General features: G+C 48.6%; 3 protein-coding genes across 5 annotated transcripts; all 3 read right to left on the minus strand.

The window, feature by feature from the left end:
* On the minus strand, positions 1-3,266 carry LOC105184767 (stabilizer of axonemal microtubules 1). Its single transcript, XM_025298769.1, has 8 exons — positions 3,143-3,266; positions 2,818-2,967; positions 2,546-2,735; positions 2,212-2,366; positions 1,682-1,969; positions 1,148-1,337; positions 560-797; positions 1-476 (listed from the first exon to the last, which is right to left on the minus strand). Exons 1-8 carry the CDS (start codon positions 3,209-3,211, stop codon positions 344-346), a joined length of 1,413 nt encoding a protein of 470 aa, XP_025154554.1. The 5' UTR covers positions 3,212-3,266; the 3' UTR covers positions 1-343.
* A 10-nt stretch (positions 3,267-3,276) lies between these two features.
* LOC105184717 (folliculin-interacting protein 1) lies at positions 3,277-10,806 on the minus strand. Of its 3 annotated transcripts, none has more exons than XM_011143667.3 (12): positions 10,537-10,806; positions 9,309-9,513; positions 8,933-9,022; positions 8,791-8,870; positions 8,614-8,693; positions 8,290-8,409; positions 7,971-8,202; positions 7,350-7,688; positions 7,198-7,282; positions 5,486-6,870; positions 4,854-5,310; positions 3,277-4,684 (listed from the first exon to the last, which is right to left on the minus strand). In XM_011143667.3, the coding sequence occupies exons 1-12, from the start codon at positions 10,638-10,640 to the stop codon at positions 4,472-4,474; spliced, it is 3,390 nt and encodes a 1,129-aa protein (XP_011141969.2). In that variant the 5' UTR covers positions 10,641-10,806; the 3' UTR covers positions 3,277-4,471. The 3 variants fall into 3 exon arrangements, with proteins under 3 accessions (XP_011141969.2, XP_011141970.2, XP_025154551.1); XM_011143668.3 differs by lacking the exon at positions 10,537-10,806 and adding an exon at positions 9,783-10,449; XM_025298766.1 differs by lacking the exon at positions 10,537-10,806 and having other exon boundaries at positions 9,230-9,385.
* Positions 10,807-11,150: 344 nt separating this feature from the next.
* Positions 11,151-14,890, minus strand: LOC105184768 (dnaJ homolog subfamily B member 13). The gene is made up of 6 exons (XM_025298763.1): positions 14,787-14,890; positions 14,292-14,528; positions 13,836-13,980; positions 13,368-13,545; positions 12,581-12,752; positions 11,151-12,024 (listed from the first exon to the last, which is right to left on the minus strand). Exons 1-6 carry the CDS (start codon positions 14,888-14,890, stop codon positions 11,727-11,729), a joined length of 1,134 nt encoding a protein of 377 aa, XP_025154548.1. The 3' UTR covers positions 11,151-11,726.
* Between the last annotated feature and the right edge of the window lie 5,426 nt (positions 14,891-20,316).

The raw sequence follows: 20,316 nt of genomic DNA on the forward strand, positions 1-20,316 counted from the left end.
CGCGACGCATCGACCATGTGAAAAATCAAGCTTCACATCGCAATCCGTCATACGCGATCGCGATAATCGTAACGGTACAATTGCGAAATCGTGGCCGGTAGTCTCCTCGATCTCCGCGACAGATTAACGTACTGTTATATCGAGGAGTCGCGGGACGGGGATGTTTTATTGTCAGGACAAGGTACATGGGGGACAGATCACAAACACTTCCACATGTGCACACTCGAACGACGGGACTTGCAGAGAGGACAAAAACGAAACGCACGCTCGTGGCCGCCCGCTTGCACTTTTCTCTACTTACGACGCGGGACAAGCTTGCGATGACGATGACACTGAAAAATATTCATCGTTTACACAATTTGTCGGCGAAAGTGACACAGAGGAGAGAGGAATTTTGAGTGATGTTACTTTCACAGGTGTTCGCCGAGGGACACGCCGCGGGACAAAGCGGGACGAGTGTTCCTGGCGGAATGTAGCTGGCGAAAGGGCAAATGGCTAGCGTGAACCTTTGGATTCTAAAAAATGGACGGGCAACTTCGATCAAGAGCGGTAAACGAACCTCATATTGTACGTGGTGTTGTCCTCCATGGGATCTACGGGTGGGCAATAGAACGGAGATACAGTCCATGGTTTCTCGACCTGGTCCGCCTCCACGGGCTGGTAACTCAGTCGCATCGTGGTCTCAGATTCCATCGGGATGTCCGACTGCTGGTGCTTATGTATGGGCGCGTACGATTTATGGGGCGTCAAAGACGCGTAATCGTTCGGTATGTAAGACAATCGGTGAGTTGTGCAACCTGTGAGATGATCATAGTGGGAAATTGGTCTCGTTCAGTGGCTGAATAAGTAGCTTCTGACATTTTTTTCACCGACACAATAGTAATTTCATCATTTATTTTCTACTTCTCTATGAGAGTTTCAGTCAACTTTTTTTTCAGAAGAAAGAGCAACCTGAAGCTGCCTCTCTCCTTGAAGAGATAGCTTGAAATGTTTATGAAACGTCGAACAAGTTTTTCGCATCGTGAAAGTCTCAAGTTTGACGAAAAGATGACGGCAGAATTGTATGAATACAATGTGATAGGTATGAATGATGTATCGTAGGTCTCGCTAATTTATTGTAATGACCATTTCACGGCTCTGCACTTACTTTCCAACGGCAAGGACGAGAAGACAAGATTATTCTCGGGTCGGAATTGCACCGATGGCGCCGTTCGTTTCCAGGTGTAATCGTGCTTCTGCGTGGTCACGTCCTGCATCGGACCTCTACCTAGCATTTCCCTGGTGCAAGGGATGATGGGCGACTCCGGCTTGACGCACCAGTTTCCTAAGAAGCTCAGCTGCAACCAGAAGCGAAATTAATCGTTTCAATCATGAATCCACTTGAGACATCTGTCCTTCGGTAAATCGCACGGCGATGTCGAAAGGACTGAGGCTGACCGACGACGTTTCGTCGAGTCCCTACAAGAATATTCATTGTTGCCGTTTCGCTACGAAATGGCATTACCCAGCCCGTTGAGCGTCGAATCAATCTGCGATGCAACAACGCTCGCGTTAGGCAATTTGAGAAAATTATCTCGTAACCATCTTGGAATGTACTCGACGGTGCAAGCGACCGATCCGAATTAGCGTGTCATCTTCAGATCGGGCCGCACCGAGGTGGCGCGATTTCGCGTCTACTCACTCGGTTCACAGTGTCGTGAGAGAGCGGACACGACGAGAAGACCATGTTGCCCGTCTGGCGAATGGGATCCGGCGGCTTGTCACCGCCGCACCCGAAATAGCTGAGCCGGTACGTAGTATTGTCGTCGAAGCAACAACTGACGTTCAGTACGTTCTCGTTGTCCTGAACACGGATAGATTCACGAGGCTTCTCGCAATGCGGCCAGTAACTCAGTTTGTAAGTCGTGCAGCCGTCCATCGGTGTCACTGGACGACAGTACTCGGTTTTCTGATTCCACGGTTGCTCTTCCTGAAGAAAAATATCCCGTATATATATGCATTGGTAAAATACAAATTTTTCAACGATCTTAATAAATATGATTTAAGTTAGATAAGGCCAATAATAATACAATGTTGAATGAGGACGATAGAGAATATTTATATGAGAATGTCAAATATATATATGAAGTTTAAAGTGATTTAAAATATTCATAAATTATAATAAATTTAGAAATGTACTAATTCTCTCTTCAATCGCCAGTTAGAACTCACTTTCGTGAGAGCTTCGTTTGGCCAATAGCTGAGCCTGTATGTCGTGCAACCTTCCATTGGCACATCCGACTTGACGTATTTCCTAATGGGCGCGAAGGACATCGTCGGGGGTAGGCAGGAAGAATTAAAGTAGCTCAAGCGATATGTCGTGTCATCTGTTGTTCGATATCTTATCAATATGTCAATTAAACGTAAACTAAATTTTACCGACCGACCGCGAGTGGCTAGAGGTTCGATTTCTTCTGACCCGAGAAGTTTATTATCGACGAATTGACAACGCGTGTGGAACGCGTCCGTAAAACAAATCGAATTTTCATCCAATGACGATAGTTACCGCACAAAGCAGCACATGGCGAATACAAATTGTTCTGCGCCTTTAACGGTTCCGTTCGGTCTACGAATTTCCACGAATAATCGTGTTTGTTCGTCGTTACGTCCTGCATCGGGCCTCTACCCAACCAATCTCTTGTGCAAGGTGTCATTGATGGTTCCGTTTTTATGCACCAATTGCCAAGATAACTCATCTGCAAGGGCGAGCGAATATATGTAGACGAGTGGATGGTTGTCACAGGTGAAAAAGCTGGTAAGAAACGGTGATCGATGTACTTTGTGCGTCGTCTCGTCCGACATCGCCGCGTCGTCGCATGTTAGATTGTCTTCAGGACGAATAGGTTCGACCATGGTGCTGGGTCCCTCCCAGTAGGAGAGACGATACGTCGTGTTTTTGTCCATCGGTACGTCCGATTTCCAGTAATACTGAAACATGATAAGTTAATAAATTAGAAAAAATAAATTCTTGAGGATTATTCTTCCGATAAGATATATATATTAACTATGCTGATTGCTTTACAATATTTAGAAAGATGTCGTGGTAAAAAAATATCTAATATAAATTCTTGAATCATCATTGAATTTTCTCAGAGTTACTTACGCGGATAGGCGCAAAGGATTTCGGTATCTCCGGTTGGGCATATTTCTGCAAGAGTAGAATTCGTTTCATCACTTATACACGCGAGTAGAGTCAATTAAGATGAAAGGTATGAATATTAGGACGTGAAACTCACGTAACAGGTAGGCTGCGGTGTGCAACAGCAGCAACAGTTGCAACACTCATCGTGACCGAGCTAAAAATCAATTATATTCCAGGAGAAACGTGGATCGAGAGGGTAGAAAAAGAAATATTTTGAATCTCAAAAATGTCATATCTCGTCGTAACATCTTCCTTTATATCTTAAGCTATCTCTGAAGCTCTCACCCGAATTTTATTTTTGGCCTCGATAATCGACAACGGTGGCTTTTTTGGCGAAACTCTACGATAATAATATCAGTTAAGGTTTGTCTTAAAACGGCATATATAAGTTTGAGTGAAATGCATGCGCGATTTTGAGAAAGCAAGATTCGAGTTACTGCAGTCAGCTCACGGTTCAACTGGACAGATTTCCATGACTTTTGGAAGAAACAATGATCAATGCCAGTGACGAGATTCGTAGATCACATAGATACTGCGGAACAAATTTAGTCGGACTGTCATAATTTCTGGGTGCTTCGACGATTGATAAAAAGAGATGAAGTTGTCGTATTGTGTGACGTTATTTGCTATTGCTTCGAGATGTCGACCGAGTTTGTAATTGGCGAAAAATGGACAAGTTCGTTTTATTAAGTTACTTGATCCAATGGTCGCATCATTGATGTTGTCGATGTGCTTGCACTCGATAATTGAACTTCCCTGTCACGTTTAGCTTTACTTAAATGTTGAATGCTCGAACAACTTACGTTCCTTTCAAAGAAATGCAGCGAGATAAGAAATCTGATTCGGACTTTATTATTCACTCGGATCGAGTGCATATACAACGGCAAGCTCACATGAGTCATGTAAAAAAATCGAATACACATAATTACGCATTATATTAATTAAGATTAGCGTGTAATTCGCTACAAAACGCTAAAACGCACGGCGACCGCGGTGTGCGATCAAACTGTCCTGTGTAGGCATTCTGTGTAGTGTGCTACGGTGAATTTAATTTACGATTGAATATATCGCTATCTACTTTGTAGATTACGCTATATGTACTCGGCGGTGGAACAATCGTTATTTCCTTCCGATGTGAATCAAAAGGTTCTCGAAGATGACTTCGAGAGCAAGTGCCTAAGTATCGGCTACACACTTACGTCGACACGCGCTACGGAGCAAGCATCTATTTTCCTTTTTCTCGACGAAACAACGTAAGGAGGAAACCTCATCAGATACGACCGAACAGATTTACGTTAGCGTAAGACCAAATCGTTGCGCTATTTCTGGCGAATGAGTGGTTGCTACGGCGAGCAGCAACGGTATGTCGGCCGCGTCAAGATCGAGAGCGTTGGTCAGGCTGTTCACGTTGGCGTCGCACTCCTCCACAGACATCATCATCTCTGCCAAGGCCTCGCTCCTTAACCACAGTTCCCTTAGTTTAGCTTCCAAAATTGCTATGCACTGAAACATCGGTTTGAGGATTTCAGACGACAACACGCTCCGAAAAAGGAGAGAAATTATTGAATTATATTCAAAGAAATACTAGGTGTGGCTTCCGTGTGGCTCGGAGAGAGTTACGTTTATTGTAGATTCATTGAAAATTAAATAAAATTGCCGAAGAAAGACTCACGTAGGTAGGAGAGTGATACTTTCGCCACACGTAGGCGAAGGATTCCAACATGTTCGACACCAGACGCGACATGCCCACCGGCAAGGGCGGGCTTTGCCAAGGCGCGTTGTTCGATAAGATGCCGACGTGCCAGGTGTCCAGGTCGGCCAGCACACACAGCGCTTCAGCAACTGGCTGATCGATCGTCGGGAATCGAACGCTGGCCGCGACTTCCTCGCGCATACACGACCACCAATTCTCCTTTGAATCGGTTTCGCTGTTGTCTCCCTCGTCTTCTGGAGTATTTTTCTTTTTTCTCCTCTTCTTCTTCTTAATCACGCCCTGCAGTACCAAACCCCACGTGTATCCCGTATCCAGGATGTTTGTCTCGTCGTTTGTTATCCTGTTCTGCAGGAGAGTCCTCGTGAAACCCATCTCTTCGGTCAAATCAGGTTTGCTCGACGATACTTTTCTCGATCTGCAACAGTAGTCGTCAGCGGACCATCCTCAGTTCAAGTAAAACAAAATAGGTTTCTTTAAAAGAATTATAAAATTAAAATAAAAAATTATTTTCAATGTGAAAGTTCGAAACAGAGTTTTCCAAGCTGCAAATTTGCCGCAAATGATTCTAGTATAAAAATCCACCCACTAACCTTGGCATTGGCAGTTCCACGACGCTGTTGGCTTCCATCAGAGCCTCCAGGCTGTTGGATCGCGACATCCTTACGTTTCTGTCACCGACAGAAGTGCTGCCGCACGTGCGCAGCACTTCCGTTGCGTTCGTCGGCGTCTCCAGAACCTGCTTGTTGCCGTCGTAACCCTGTGTGGCGGCGTATCCTTGACCGTTACACCTCAAGCAGAAACCTATGGATCGCGCGCCCATACCGGAAGCCGTACCAGGAGGCGGCTGTATGCTTTTGGACGACTCAGGAAAGTTTCGTTGGATGATTTTCCGCAGCACGCCCTCTGGGAGCTGTGCCGACGTGCTCGGCACCCTCGTGAACGTGTACGAGCATTGACAACTGTTACCAAGCCGTGGCCTCGAAGGTAACGTCTTCGCAGACTTGTCCTCGCCGCCGAGGGTGAAGAAGACCTGCGGCGAGGACTCCTTACCTTCGTCAGGAAATCCGCTCTCAATGTTTAGCGGGTACTCGGGTCGGCTGAAGTACATCTTCAGCGGATCTATATTGTTGCTAGGCTGATGAGGTTCGGTTTTGCCGGTCGCGAGACTCTCTTCGACGTCTACATGCGCGTCCAGTTTCTTCTCGAAGCTCTGCAACGGACTCTGCAGGTAATCTCGCTGATATTCCTTCGCTACGGTATCCTCCTGCGGATCTCCAATCTCGCTTACAACTATCTTCACTTTACTGGATGCGAGACTCTCGTTCTTATCTTTGGGCGGTCGATCATCCAACAATGATTCGTATTTATTGTTGTCGCGAGGCGGTGATCGTGATGCGGTCTCTTGCTTCGTCGGGAACTTAAGGTCTGGAACCATCGTCTCGGTCGATTTCGTCATCAGCCGGTCAAGGTCAGATTTCATGGTGCCGCTACGCTTCAAGGGACTGGCGGATCGCGAGATCCTTGGCCGTTCCGCAGGAAATCGCGCAGCGATAGATCGTGACACGTTAACGTCGCCGGTTCCGGTGTCGCACGATCGTATCGTCGATTTGCGCGACGGCAAAACACGCGATTCACCACCTCGTCTGAGGCCCGACGTGTCTCGTTCGTTGAACGCGCAAGTCGGCCTCTTGTTACTGAACAAGTACGGTCGCTTACTGCGAGCCTGTTCCAGCAGGCTGATTGCCTCCTGCAGGTCCCGCTGCGACGAGCAACGGTATTCACGACGTTTCCGTATCATACTACTGCGAATAAAGTATGACAGAAACGACAAGACGGAATTGATCAGTTCGCTCTTTCGAGGATCGCCCGCGATCACAGTGTGTGCGACTTTCACAGGGTTACCTAACGCGCCGTACAGATCGCCCAGTTGTGCCCATAGCGGATTGCACGAGTACCAGCTGCCCAATTTCTCCACCTGAGGAGGAGATGAAATCTCAAGAAAATCTCAGTCAGTTCAGAAGAAACTGACCACTGGGAAAATCTTAATACATCCCAAGAGTCTTGCGTAATTTGCGTTCTACCATATTAATAAATTAACGTAGTAATTACCAAACTGGGGTAGAAAAAAGATTTGCTATCAGATTATTCATAAAATAAGGTAAAATAAATTAATATTGATTTGCAATTAATACTGAATTATAATTATTTAATATTTTATTTTATAGGGAGAAATAATATATATATAATTTTTAGGGCTAGTTAATTTTTATTTCAGCTTTGCTAAAATTTCATAAATACTCACTGTTTGACGATCATGCGATGACAGCACGGTGTAGACCCAGCCGAGGTGGTACGTTAACACGGCTGTCACCACAGTGCTCAGGAAGCTGAAACGCACTAAGATCAATACGGGTATACGTTCGATCGGCGCGTGAAGTATTCGTATACACTCACAAATTTGTCGACTTCGTGTCGAGCTCGTCGAATAACTCACACATCTGTTGCAAAGTGCGATGCAAAGTGTCGGTGTTCATCTTCACCGTCACGGAGTGCAGCAGAACGTCGTGCCAGAGCAGAGGAATGCGCGAGCCGGCGTCAATCCGGACGTTAAGAAGCGCGTGCAACAACGAGACGACGAATCGCGATGTCGCCTTGCATATCCTATCAGTCAGCTGCATCCCCTTGCAGCCCGAACCGTGGACATTGCCGATCTCGATACAAAAATAGCGCAAGCGATCCAGCATTCCCTCTAAGAGGGCCATGTGCTCCAAAAGGCGCGTCTCAATGTTGCTGCTAATTACGTATATTTTCGCTCAACATTATCTTTCTTATCATTTGTCTCACAAATTGAGGCAAGAATACATTTTTCGTTTCGACGATTATTTCTCATTCAACAAAAGGAAATACTTTCCATTTCTTTCTTTCGCACGTGGCATGTAACGAGTGAGTGATATTATTCTCGTTTACGCAGAATTACCTTTTGTCTTCCATAACCAATAAAAGATTAATTTTCTTTAAATAGATATCTGCAAATCTTGCTGCCTGTTTGGATAAGATTCATGAGCAAGCACATACCTCTCGTGGCCAGGAGCCAAGCGCACCAACATCGCTAAACCCAGTCTGGTCTTGTGACGTTTCGCGTGTCCGTCACGCCCGTCGCTCCCGTTTTCGCTCGAGTGCTGCATCCCGAAAGCGTCATCAGAGTCTGATCGCCCGAGGGAGGTCGAGATCGCCCTGAGCCATCGTCTCCGTAGACTGGACAGGCTGCCAACACCGGACGATCCGTTGCTCTCTAACGACTGTGAACCTAAGATCAGCATCGCGTTACGACGTGTTGTACTCTATTCGATCCTTTGCCAGTATATCGCTCTGACTCTGGTTGACGTAAACTTACTACCCGTCGTTGCAACCATGTCTATGTCCCAACCGCTGCCAAGACTCGAACATGTCGAATTTTTGCGCTGTGTTGTATGCAGGTCGTTGCCAGACAGGTTGCCGGAACTCGGCTGAGACACTGCAATAGGAGATAAATCAAAGTTCATCCGAATGTTATCACCTATAGATTTGAGTCTTTATTTTATTTTATGATTATTATATGATCTGTTTGATCGAATCTTCTGTCTTCAAGTACATGTAATCGAAGAATTGTAGGGGTTGATCTTTATATTTCTACCTTATGTCACTTGTAATGAAAGCAATCGCATATCGATCTACTTACAAAAAGAGCGTGTGCTGGTGTTACTGGAGGCGGAATCTACGCGCACAGAGCGACCTAATCCCTCGTCAGACAGCCTCTCGCTACGGGATAATTGAACGGCGAGTCAAAGATGATCGAGGAAAAATGTTGAAACGCGGTGGAATTTTTCCGCAATGGAAACAGTCGGAAACAGCTTACCTCGGTTTGCACGCTCCGTGTTCCGTGGCCGAGAAGATCTTCGTGCACATGATGCACGGTGGGGAATTCATCGAGTGAACCTTCGAAAGAAGAAGAGAGACAATTGACAATTGAAATGACGATTGGGAGATGGTCGAGCTACCTTGAAAGACGATCCTCTGTACGTCATCGCCACGGTGCCGAACACCATCTCGCTCAGTAAGTTCACGTCATCTTCAGCTATCTTCTCAGACTGAAACAGATTGATGGTATATTTTATAGGCGACATCGGAGATTTGGCAATTTGAGCAAATCTACAAAACATATGAACGTACAAATATTATCTTGTATAAGCGCTTTATGGTTTGACAAGTAATTGAATAAATAGTTACAAAATGTAACATGAAGAGTTCTCACGCTCAACGTAACGTTAAGTGAGCGTCGTTATTGCAGACTGTACCAAATGTTAACCGGATTGCATTGTCACTCCGCAACTAGACCGCTCAACCGCCGCTGACAGGTGAAGCCACGACGATTACCTCGAAGTCGCGAGCAGTCCCTACGTTGAAGGGCGCCTTGCACTTTCCCTCCGCATTGTTGCTCGTCATCGAGCGCACAATTTCGCTCTTACTTCGCTGTTTCTGCAATGTCATCGAGTCGAACAGCAACTTTCTGCCGCGCCATTCGCATTCTCGAAATAACAGAATTCGCACTTGATCCACTCCAAGATGTAGCACGAAGTCTCTGTAAGAAAAAAAAATCGTCGACCACGGATCATTCATTATTTTTTATTTATTTTCTCTTAATTTGCATGTCGAACGTTTGGCATAATAAATTTCGCAAGTATGTAAATTTAACACATCATTATATATGTGTGCATGAAAGTCTGTAATTTTAATAACATATTTGCATTTCATATACACAATTATATAGATACAAATACATAAATATATATTTTTACGTACATAAATAAATTTTTTTCATTGCATAAAAAATTTAGAAATTATACTCACTTTAAACAAAATTTTTCTTAAAAATTTATTTTATCTTGAATAGTCATTGTCCCCTGCTTCTCTACGAAATTAAACGGCAGCTTGCAAAATGAACTTAAAGAACTAGCGAGAAGTTTGCTAATTAGAGATAAAGTTTAATAATTTAATTTAATTAATCTGCCTATATATATATATATAAGAAAATCCGATAAAGCCACTGTAGTATTTCCCTGGACCGAGAGTGCTTCGAGTCGCGCGGATGGCGCAACGCGCGACTTCAGCAAGGTTGCGTTGGTAAAACAGCGGCGATCGATCGTGGCTGCCGCCGACGCGAGAATGGTGCCAAGAAATCACGTCGGAGTAGGTTAGGAGTCAACCGAGGTTCTAGCCTTTCCCAAATGATTTCGAGTTTTCGAACCGCTTCCCGGCAACTTTTTATGTTCCGCGATGATTGATTTTATCGCGGCAATCCGAGCGGCGCGAACTAAACGCGTCTTGTTCCGCTTTGTCCTTTTTTTCCAAAACCAAGCCTATCTTTCTTTTCGGCGTTGAACCACGAGATACACAAGATATTAAACTCGCAAACACGAGGGAACAAAACACGGGAACACGACGAGAACCACTCTGGAGAGTCTATGAGCGACGGCGATAAGAAGGAGCGAACGCGCTCCGAAATGGAGCCGCGCTCATCGCATGCTCTCTCTCTCTCTCTCTCTCTCTCTCTCTCTCTCTCTCTCCCTCTCTTTCTCTCTCTCTCTCTCTCTCTCTCTCTCACCCGTCATTCTCAGCTGATGTTCGTGCACTAGACCGCACCAAGCTCTCGGCACCGTCGCGTGAACTTTTCCTCGTGGGTAGCAGTTTATCGAGCAACGGCATCATAAAACCACGGCCGTCGACTATAGCTGCCGCATCGCCGCACGCCGGACTTGTATCTCTCGCGGTCTATCATGTCACGGGGAACTGCACCATACATGTTCTCGCGAGTGTAAGTCAACTGTAAATAAAGTCACGTGCGGAGGAGTCATATGATTGCCCGAGATAATAGCTCGATCACAGTCGTCGCTCCGGCTGACACACGGTCGAGGCCGCTTTTAGGCCCGCGCTGCTTTTCGTCGATCCGCCACTATGGCACGCTTTTCGGAGTGCGTCCGGTGTCAAACACGTCCGGATTTCCCTTGACACCTGTCACGTGCGCGATTTTCCCATGCGCGATCGCATGGAAAATTACGAGTCTCTCGTGAGAAATCAGCGAGTACCGACTGAAGGTTTCTCGGCGTCTAGATCATCGCGACGGAATCATCGGCGGTAGATCCCGTAAGATGGAGACACCCGTTACAACGGGACACGAAAGTTGGCGGGCGCTTTGATGACGCGACGCTTCCTCCGACGATCGTCGGTGTGTTTCATGCGCGTGTTAAAGGGTCAATGGTACCAGCAGCATCAGCTATTTCGGACTATGACGTCAGGGACGAGGAAATACGCATGTCGAAGCATGTCTCGTTCGCGCTCGCGCAAATGATTTTTCAGCGTTTCGATTCGATACGGCGAGCGCCAAGGACGTGAATATTCGCCGGGGGAATAAATAATAAAACATCGGCGTGAACGAACACGCGGGATTAAATGTGCACGCGTGAAAATGATTTACCGCACGCATCGGAACGCGTGTATTGTTGCAGCGGCGCCGCTTTTATATTTGCATTCGCAATATCGTCGGATTGATCGCGTTAATCGCCGTCAACATTTACATTTTACAATAGTTGAGCCGTAACTACTGATTATGCATTGTGATGAAATAATCGATCGCGCGCTAGCGCGTACGCAGGCGGTAATATTCGTGCCGCTTTTATCCTGATAATTTCTCGTGGAGTTTATGACGTCGAGAAATGTCATGACGGGCGACATCTAGTCAATATGCATATCAAATAACGCGTGAAATATGTACGCTTGGGAGATACGCTCTCGAAATTACGTTTCGCATATGAATTTCAATTGATCCGCCTCGTCGTTCGCGCCGCGTCGGAGCGGCACGTCGTCGTCGACATTTCTGCGCATTTTATCGGCCAGCAGCAGGCGATGAATGTACTCGGCATCCTCGACGCTAGGCGCGCGAGACACCTCGAAGGCTTTCCTAATGTGGTTCTTTTTAGACAATGGTAGGTAAACCGGAAACTCGACGTTGAACCGTAGAATCAGATCGCCCCTCCGTCGCGGATTCGCTAGTAGTGGCATACCCTCGCCCAGCACTCGTTTCGTATAGTCCGGCCTGCAAGATGCGCGAAACCGCAGCGGAAATTTCAGTGACGTATCTCGCGCAAACTTGCGCATCAAATTGTTACTTTAATCGACCGCGACGTCAGTTTGAAACGAGAGCGAAGAATTGATCGCGTTTACTGTCAAAGTAAACCGACATTTGTTAAAGCGTTCATCAAACACAATTGTAAGATCTTTCCTTAAACGAGATTATTTGATGCGATTCAGCTGTCGAACGATCGCGCCTCAATTTCTCAGGTTTCGGTCGGAATTGTCTGCGATCAATTTCTTGCGCTCCGGTTATTCCTGCGTCCAGCGCAAAATATCGAAAAAGTAAAAAGACTGACACTTGCTTTAGGATTGAATGAAAATCGTATTGCAGAAGATGTGGAGTTGCGAGATACTATGAAAGTCCGCGAAAACAAAATGTTGAAGCATGTGCAGAATATTTTCGTAAAATTTTTTGGCTGCGACGTTGGCTACGAATTAATTAACGTCACGTATTCACGCTAAGGAGTTGCAAGTTCCGACACTTGATCGATAAGGGACGAAATAAGGGACTTTCGTACGTAATGATCGACGTTATCAGGATCCGAAGAGTCCTGTCGTCGATGGTGTTAAGCGTGATCACTGTTCCGGTCAGCGCTTCCCTCAGAAAGATATCGACCGTCGTGTGCAAGTCCGAGTCCTCTCGCCGAAACGTTTCGTGAGGCCGATCCTCCGTGACGAAGATAACATCCGCTGCGCTGACGTGTCTTGGACTTAGTGAAGATATCAGCTGTCTCGTTACAATTAGCTTTAAGTTCTTATTCGGCGAATCACTCGCATCACAGCCGTGCGATGGCGATCACAGATTAGTTATCGCGACCAACTTCAAAAGTTATGATAACTAACTTTTCAACCGATTACGCACGAAAAAATAAAATTCATCTAGTACTTTGACGGAAATTCTGATATTATCGAAATAAGAGAGTTCTGTTAGAGATTTTCAGAAGTCAGACAGCCACAAGTAGAAAACATGGTCAAGTATTGACGTCACGCTGATTAATTTTCAGGTTGCTTTCGCGGATTACTGAGGAGGAAGAGGAGGAAGAGCGCGAAGTTTAATTATCCACGAAGGAGAGGCAAGAAAATTAAATTTCATCTTCCTGAAAACTCACACCGATTGATCTATAATTAAAGTGAAATCACGTCGAAAGCACGACGCCACGAAGTTAAACCGCCCTAGCGAACGAAGGGGAGGAAGAATTCGACTGTTTTATTATCGCAATTACAGTAACGCTCTCGCGAGCGATCAAGCGGTTACGATCGTAAGCCAAGCTCAAGAGAGGTCAAGGAGACGCTGGTAGGACTTACCGGGTATCTTCGTGGCTCCCTGATCACCCTCTTCTGGAAATACTATTCTAGTACCCGCTGGGATTCCCGGCTTAATGGGTATCGTCAAGATCTTCTCCGTCGGCACCGTCATCGACATATCGTTGCCGACTAAGACCAACTTCTGGACCTTCATCTTTTTTATTCCACCGAAAAAGACCTGTGACGAAAAACGTTCTCTGTTGCCCGCTGCGCGATTGCACATCTCTTTGTCGTCCAACAAAGCTCGCGTACGCATGTGTCACATATTTAATTCATTTGATTTAACCCTCGAGTCTCAAAATTTGACGGAATTGTCAACGATGAGATAATACGCGCGGAATAATTCGCGCAAAAGACATTTACGGAGGCAACCGCGAAGAATTTTGTATAAATAAAACAGAAAGAGATGCGATACATCAAGGTGCAAAAGGAAGAAAGAACGATTAATGATCAAAAGTGCAAAAGTACCTCCGATAGAGTTAGAGACAGGGTTTTGATCCAGGGTTCCTCCTTCCGTTTTCTCCCTCGACCTTCGAGGAATTCCAGCAGGGGTTGTGGCTCCGTCAGGATATTCAAGAGATCTTCGTACGGATTTTCATCGACGAAGAACTCCCTGGCAAAATTAGCGATGGACGTTTGTCTTTTTAGAGCAGCACCGAGAGAGCATTTTTGGCGGAAAATCACGAGCCAGACTCGTGGTACGGATTATGGGCCAAACATGAAAATCACGAGTTAAGATGTCTCTTTGTCCTCGCGAATTCGCGAATGACTTTCCTTCGCCATAGCACCGCGCGTGTGCCAAACTAGATACTCGTACGGCAAAAGGTTACGGAGACGCGCGTGATGAGGGACCGAATTTATAAAACGTCCCGCCGCTATATCATCGTGCGGAAAGCTCAATGGCTGTATAATTTTCCCTTCCACCTGAAGGTCCGCATCGGCTCGCCGTGATAGACGTAAGGCTGCGCAAATACTTCTGGTCCCGGCACACCATTTTTAAGACCCTCTTCACCGTATTGATCATACACGGCCCTTCTAAGAGGATCCGAGAGCACGTCGTACGCTTCAGCTGCTAAGGCGAAAATCGCCTCGGCACCTTCGTTCTTTTGCTGCGCGGGGTTGTATCGTGTGGCGCATCGTCGGTATCTGAAAGAGAAAGAGAGAGAAAAAAAGAAAAATCACCGCGCTACTTTATCGCACGACACGATGTATCTCGCCTCTTCACGATTAGACTTCTTTTCGTAGCACGTACGCCCGATACGGTATTTCAATACACCGAGAGACGGAGAGAGGTGTTGTTAAATTTCATGAAATCGATGAGATCGCGAAAAGAGCGATTTTAGATATTGTACGTTTATAGAGCCATCGGGAATTATCGGGCGCTAATCGTCTGGTCCTTAAGGAGAAAGCCTCACTTACGCGTCTTTGATCTCCGCGTCGTTGCAATTTCTCGCCAACGACAGCACTTTGTAATAGTTCACACCGTACTCGGTGCACGCGCATCTCTCGCGTAACGCATTCATATCGAGACTCGCGCCTCGGAACTCGCAAAACCGCGAGCCGACGCGAAGGTGTGTCGGGGAACAATGCCGAGCTTTTCGCGAGATGACGTTTACGCGAGTCGCGGATTGCCCGCGGCGAATTTGTCCCTTCACTTCTCTCCTGAACGTGGCGTCGCGCCTGTCATTAGGCGACAGAAGGCTCGGAAAGAAGACGATCGGCTCATCGTTGCGCGGCGATGAGTTCTCACGTGTTTTCAACAACCGGCGCAGCGCTCACGACAACGGAACATCTATCGCGCTCGTATGTCACATCTCGCCATTATCGAGTAGCTCAGGGGCATTATTAAACGTGTATAACAATACACACCGATTCGTTGCAACGGCCGGGTTCGTGCCCAACGAGGAGCCCGATCGCGACGAGTTGTCATCGCTATGGAGGTTCGCGAACTAGTCCCGAGCTCCGGAGAGAAAGGTGAGGGCATGGAAACGGTAGTTAGCCTCCTAAAACATTCATGACGCGACAATCGCTCGTGAGGGAAACGCTCACGACAGACGAAACGTTGCGAAAATATCGCGTCGCTCCTTCATGCGCAAACTTGTGCAATTTTATAGTCAGAGACACTCCCAATCGTTCGCGTCGAACAAGATTTTGCCGAGATAGAAATATTTCGAGATACACAATGATCCGGTGAGAGGCTGATAATATTTTATTATTCTCACAACGATGTGTGAGAATTTGTAAAATTCCGCGGAGGATTCTTCCGCAGAGACACTCTGCGAAAGAAAGACATTATTCACACGATATGTTCGGTCCACCAGATGAAGCGAGCGAGATTCGTAAGGAGAAGCTGCGTATCCACGACGACGTGAGCGGCGGGAAAATCATCGTGGTGGTGTCAGCCGCGGAAACCGAGACGGCCGTTGCTGGCAAGAATTCGGTGAAGAGGCAGATCGATGACGTTGACCGGCACGACGGCACTACCTTCCCCGTGTATTCTTCGATGGATGAAAACGACGACGACGACGACGACGACGACAACGACGACGACGACAAGGAGAACGCGGTGGAAAAGCGCATTCCCGGCGAGTCGAAGCTATCGCGTGGCAACCGCGAGGCGGACAAGATTTTCCCGCTGCAGCAGCGGACGCGGGCGAATCGATCGCCGAGGCCGCCGAGGCCGGCGAACGCCTTCATGCTCTTCGCCAACGAGTGGCGAAAGAAACTCGCCGCTGAGAATCCTCGGGAGTCGAACAAGGACATCAGTGTCAGGCTAGTGTTCGAAAAAGCGGCGATCTTTCTTTTTTTTGTTAGAGTCCATCTCGTCGATCTGAATGAAGAAACTCTCTCACGAGTCTCAAGAAAAGTTGCGACGGACAATTTCAAGGGAAATTCGCGCATTTCCAAAGATCCTCGCGAATTCGCGAGACTTGTTGCATTCGTCGCGCGTATTATTTAAAGGAACAAAATTAGCTCGCGAGTTTACTCCAATTTGATGTTATTATGTTGTGATATGAAATAAGGAACATCTCTCTCTATTCCTCCAGGCTGGGCATCTGCTGGAAGAACATGCCGAAGGACGTGAAGGAGAAGTATTTCGCACTGGCGCGCGAGGTGGACGCGGAGCACAAGAGAAAATATCCCGGTACGTCCTAGAGCGGTACTTTCCTCCGACCTGGTTTTCATACAACCAGCTGATCCGCAGTTTTCGAGATTTCTCGATTCAAAGCGCACTACGCGCTTGTTCGCGGTATGCGACGGGATGCGTCGCGGTATCCTCTCGCATGGACTGATCGAATGCGGAGGATAACAGGAGCGATTCGAAGGGGTTGAGGGAGAACGACACGTCGGTAAACGCCGTGAATGCCTCGTGCTCCGTCGAGAGGCCGGAATCCGGCTCGGCTTAAATTAGAAAATCCTGTTACTTTCGCGTCACGTGAACGACGTCTCCGAGTGTCGGGCCACGGGTCTATAAATAGTCCGACTGGATTAGATAATATCGATCGCCGGCGATAAGCCGGCCCGCGTTATCAGCCGACGAAAAGCGAGAAGCCAGCTCACTGGCGCTGACGATCCACCCCCGCACGACGATCGTCCTTGATTCCACGGGTGCACGAACCGCGCTCGCGCCCGCGTCAACACCGCCGACGTCCACGTAACGCAACGTTTCGTCGCTCGTGATACACCCGAAAATCCGCGTTTACACGCGCCGTCACCGCCGCCGCCAGTTAATATCAGCGCGACGAATCCGCGTCGACGCCACGGGGGGAAGTATCCCCTTCCGACCTAGCGAATTTCACATCTTCCGGAGTTTTATCGGAATCGACAACGGCAGGGGATGGAAATCGAGCGAAAATCGGGGAGCGGTGTCGCCGGTCTCCCGAATTAACGATTGTAGGTCGCCAACGACGACAACGACGACGACGACGACGACGACGACAATGACAATGACGACGACGACAGGTTTGAGTGATTCACGGGATGGCGGCGGGGGAGGAAGATGAGGAGGACGCGGGAGGATGCGAGTTTTGCGGGTCGAGGTACAGGGTGGCGAGCGGAGAAATATTCTCGGGTGAGTGACGCGGGGAGAACGCGCGGGTGGGAACGGCGGAGAGAGAGACCGGAGGTATTGATTGCGACGCGACTCTAGGAACCTGCCCGATACACGACCGCCGGCTCTACCTACCTACCTACTGCCTACACCCACCGAGGCCGAGCGAGCGCGCGATTATGCTTCGTATATCCCGCGTTGCTGAGCATTCGTGCGCGAGAGAACGTCGCACGCCCGCTACGCTGTGCGAGCGCGTACAGGCGTGTACCGCGTGCTATGCCGCTGCTCGCTCGACGTCACGGTGTTTTCTCTCTCTCTCTCTCTCTCTCTCTCTCTCTCCCCCCTCCCCCTCTCTCCAGACTAGTCTCTAACTTTCGATCGATGAACGGGACGCGCTGTTCGATTTTTCGCCGATCACGCTCCTTTCGCGACTCGCGGGAGTCATCGCGATAACGGTCTCCGTCGGAACCGGCGATCTCGCAATCGAACGTTCGCTCATGAAAAGAGGTGGGTTTTTTTCTTTTTGGGATACACGACGTGGAATGCAGATTGTTGTTTGTTATTGTTTTACCTCCTTGAGCATCTTTCCTTGGGCGTTTCTCAAGAGCTCTCTCTCTCTCTCTCTCTCTCTCTCTCTTTTTCTTGGAAAAGTACTCGGGACGATCAATTGATTGAAGTTATTATATAGTTGCGCAGCGCGCTGAAGGGAAAGTAAAGATAGTTGAGCCGTTAGATCGATACGTATTATTTTTGTCCGTGCCTCTCGCAGCCGGTTCGGATTCTAACGTTTCTTCGTAATAATTTGCGAACCTTTTTCCAACCGCAAATTATTGTTTCATCGCGTACATGCGCATGCACGCGCGCGTACGCGCATGGCGCTCGTGATGAGGCGATTCATCCGGATTTCTGTTATTTCACTTTTTACGCAGTGTGCATCGAGGCGCGTATAATGTCTCGTCGATCGCGCGTGATCGGCATTTATTCTTTCTAATTGACGGTTCGAGTTGTCCGAAGAGTGGCCATTGAATGATCAAACTCTACACTCGTGCAAACGCAAACTGTTATCTCGGGCAACTGGGGCAGACGACTGTGGTATCCCCGCAATTAAATCGTCGATGGCCGCGGGCAATGTTAATTGAAAAAATGTTGCGCGAGAACGCCGCGAGAACTCGATTACCGAGCGGCCCCGGCTCGTTTCGGTTCGCAGAATTTTCCTCCTCCGAATTTCGCTAATCATCTCGTTACCTCATTACGCTTCATTACGCGTGGTAACGTCGAAATTTACGTCCTTTACATCCCGCTTTCACGTTTCATCGCCTCTCGGCAGCGGCTGAAACGGCTCGCTTGACGACGGGCGTCGGGCCGCGCAGTTTTCCCGTCCTCGTTTTCAACCGCGCGCGGCCGCCGATAATGTAATCGATGCCAATTTCAGCCGGGCGTCCCGAGTGGTCAATTAAGATCACCGGGAAGCGGCGAGACCGCATCGATGCGCCCTGCGCCGTCGGGCATCGACGGCGCGTCGACCGAATTCATGTGCATCTGCGCGCGTGCTACGGGGGCGGTTGGCGCCTAGGGGTAGCGGCGGCGGCGGCGACGGCGGCAGCGGCGGCGGCAGCGGCGGTAGCAGCGACGAGTGAAAGGGGCGAAAAGCGGCGAGAGGAGTGGGATAGGGGAAAAGAGAGGGTGGCGCGCAGTAGGTCGCGCCGAGAGAAGCCGTCAAAATGTCGAGGCCCCTGCATCCAGGCGGCACGACGAGCCGATGGTACGCGGAGGAGTATCGCGGCGTGCACCGGGCTGATCGCCGGTCATCGATCCACCGACGTGCCGATGCGAGCGAGGAACGAGAGGGAAAGAGACACGGGGGTGCTGGGCACGCGGGGCTAAAGGGAGAGAAGAAGAGAGAAAGGGAGAGGCAGAGAGAAAGAACGGGCGCGGAGGATAGAGGCTCTCTCTCTCTCTCTCTCTCTCTCTCTCTCTCTCTCTCTCTCTCTCTCTCTCTCTCTCTCTCTCTCTCTCTCTCTTTCTCTCTCTCTCGCTCGTTCGTGCGGCCGCCGATGCGCGTATCGCCCTTCGTGCGCGCGGATCAGTGGACGATAATGGGAGAATATTTAATCGGCGGCGCTCAGCGACGCGATTAATCGGTCGCACATGCGACGAGACGCGTCGTCGCGCCGACGTGCGTAATTGCTCGCAACCAGGTTGCAGGGTGCACCGCGAGACGATAGCGTGTCAGGCTGATCGGGATCGCGATCCGCGAGATCGCGACCTGCTCGGATAAGCAGAGAGAGAGAGAGAGAGAGAGAAAGAGAGAGAGAGAGAGGAGTCGCGTGAAACGAATCATAACTTTGAGCCAAGTCTCGTTTTCACGACATGAACGCGGAAGACGTACTCGCCGAAGCACCTGCTCGCCTAATGCAATATAGCTTCACTCCTCGGCCAAGTTAATCCTCTTCGACCCGCTCGACGCGCTCCGGATCGCGATCCTCCCGCGTCGTGCGGAACATCCGTCGCGACGGCGTCACGAGTCCGACGCGGCCGGCGTGCGAACGCGAAGAAGAGACGAATTATCGACTCGCGAGGCCGAACACCGTGAGCTCGCGGAGGGATTCTCGCCGATGCGAGGAGCGTTGCACGAGAAAGCCGCGGCTTGAAGCCGTTGAAGAGGCCAATGACGACGGTGGAAGAGAAGAGGAGAGAATCCTGCCGGCGCCTCTCTCGACTCTCCTCCTCCTCCTCCTCCTCCTCCTCCTCCTCCTCCTCCTCCTCCTCCTCCTCCTCCACCTCTTGTTCTCAGTGGCGGATTCAAAGCTCGGGGAACCCCAAGCGGCACCATAATCCTGCTGCGGCGTGATTTAATGCTAATTATTCTAATTACAAGGCATTTTCCGCCCCAGTTCA

This window comes from Harpegnathos saltator, unplaced genomic scaffold, assembly GCF_003227715.2.
Source record: "Harpegnathos saltator strain DR-91 unplaced genomic scaffold, Hsal_v8.6 scaffold237, whole genome shotgun sequence".
Lineage (NCBI taxonomy): Eukaryota > Metazoa > Arthropoda > Insecta > Hymenoptera > Formicidae > Harpegnathos > Harpegnathos saltator.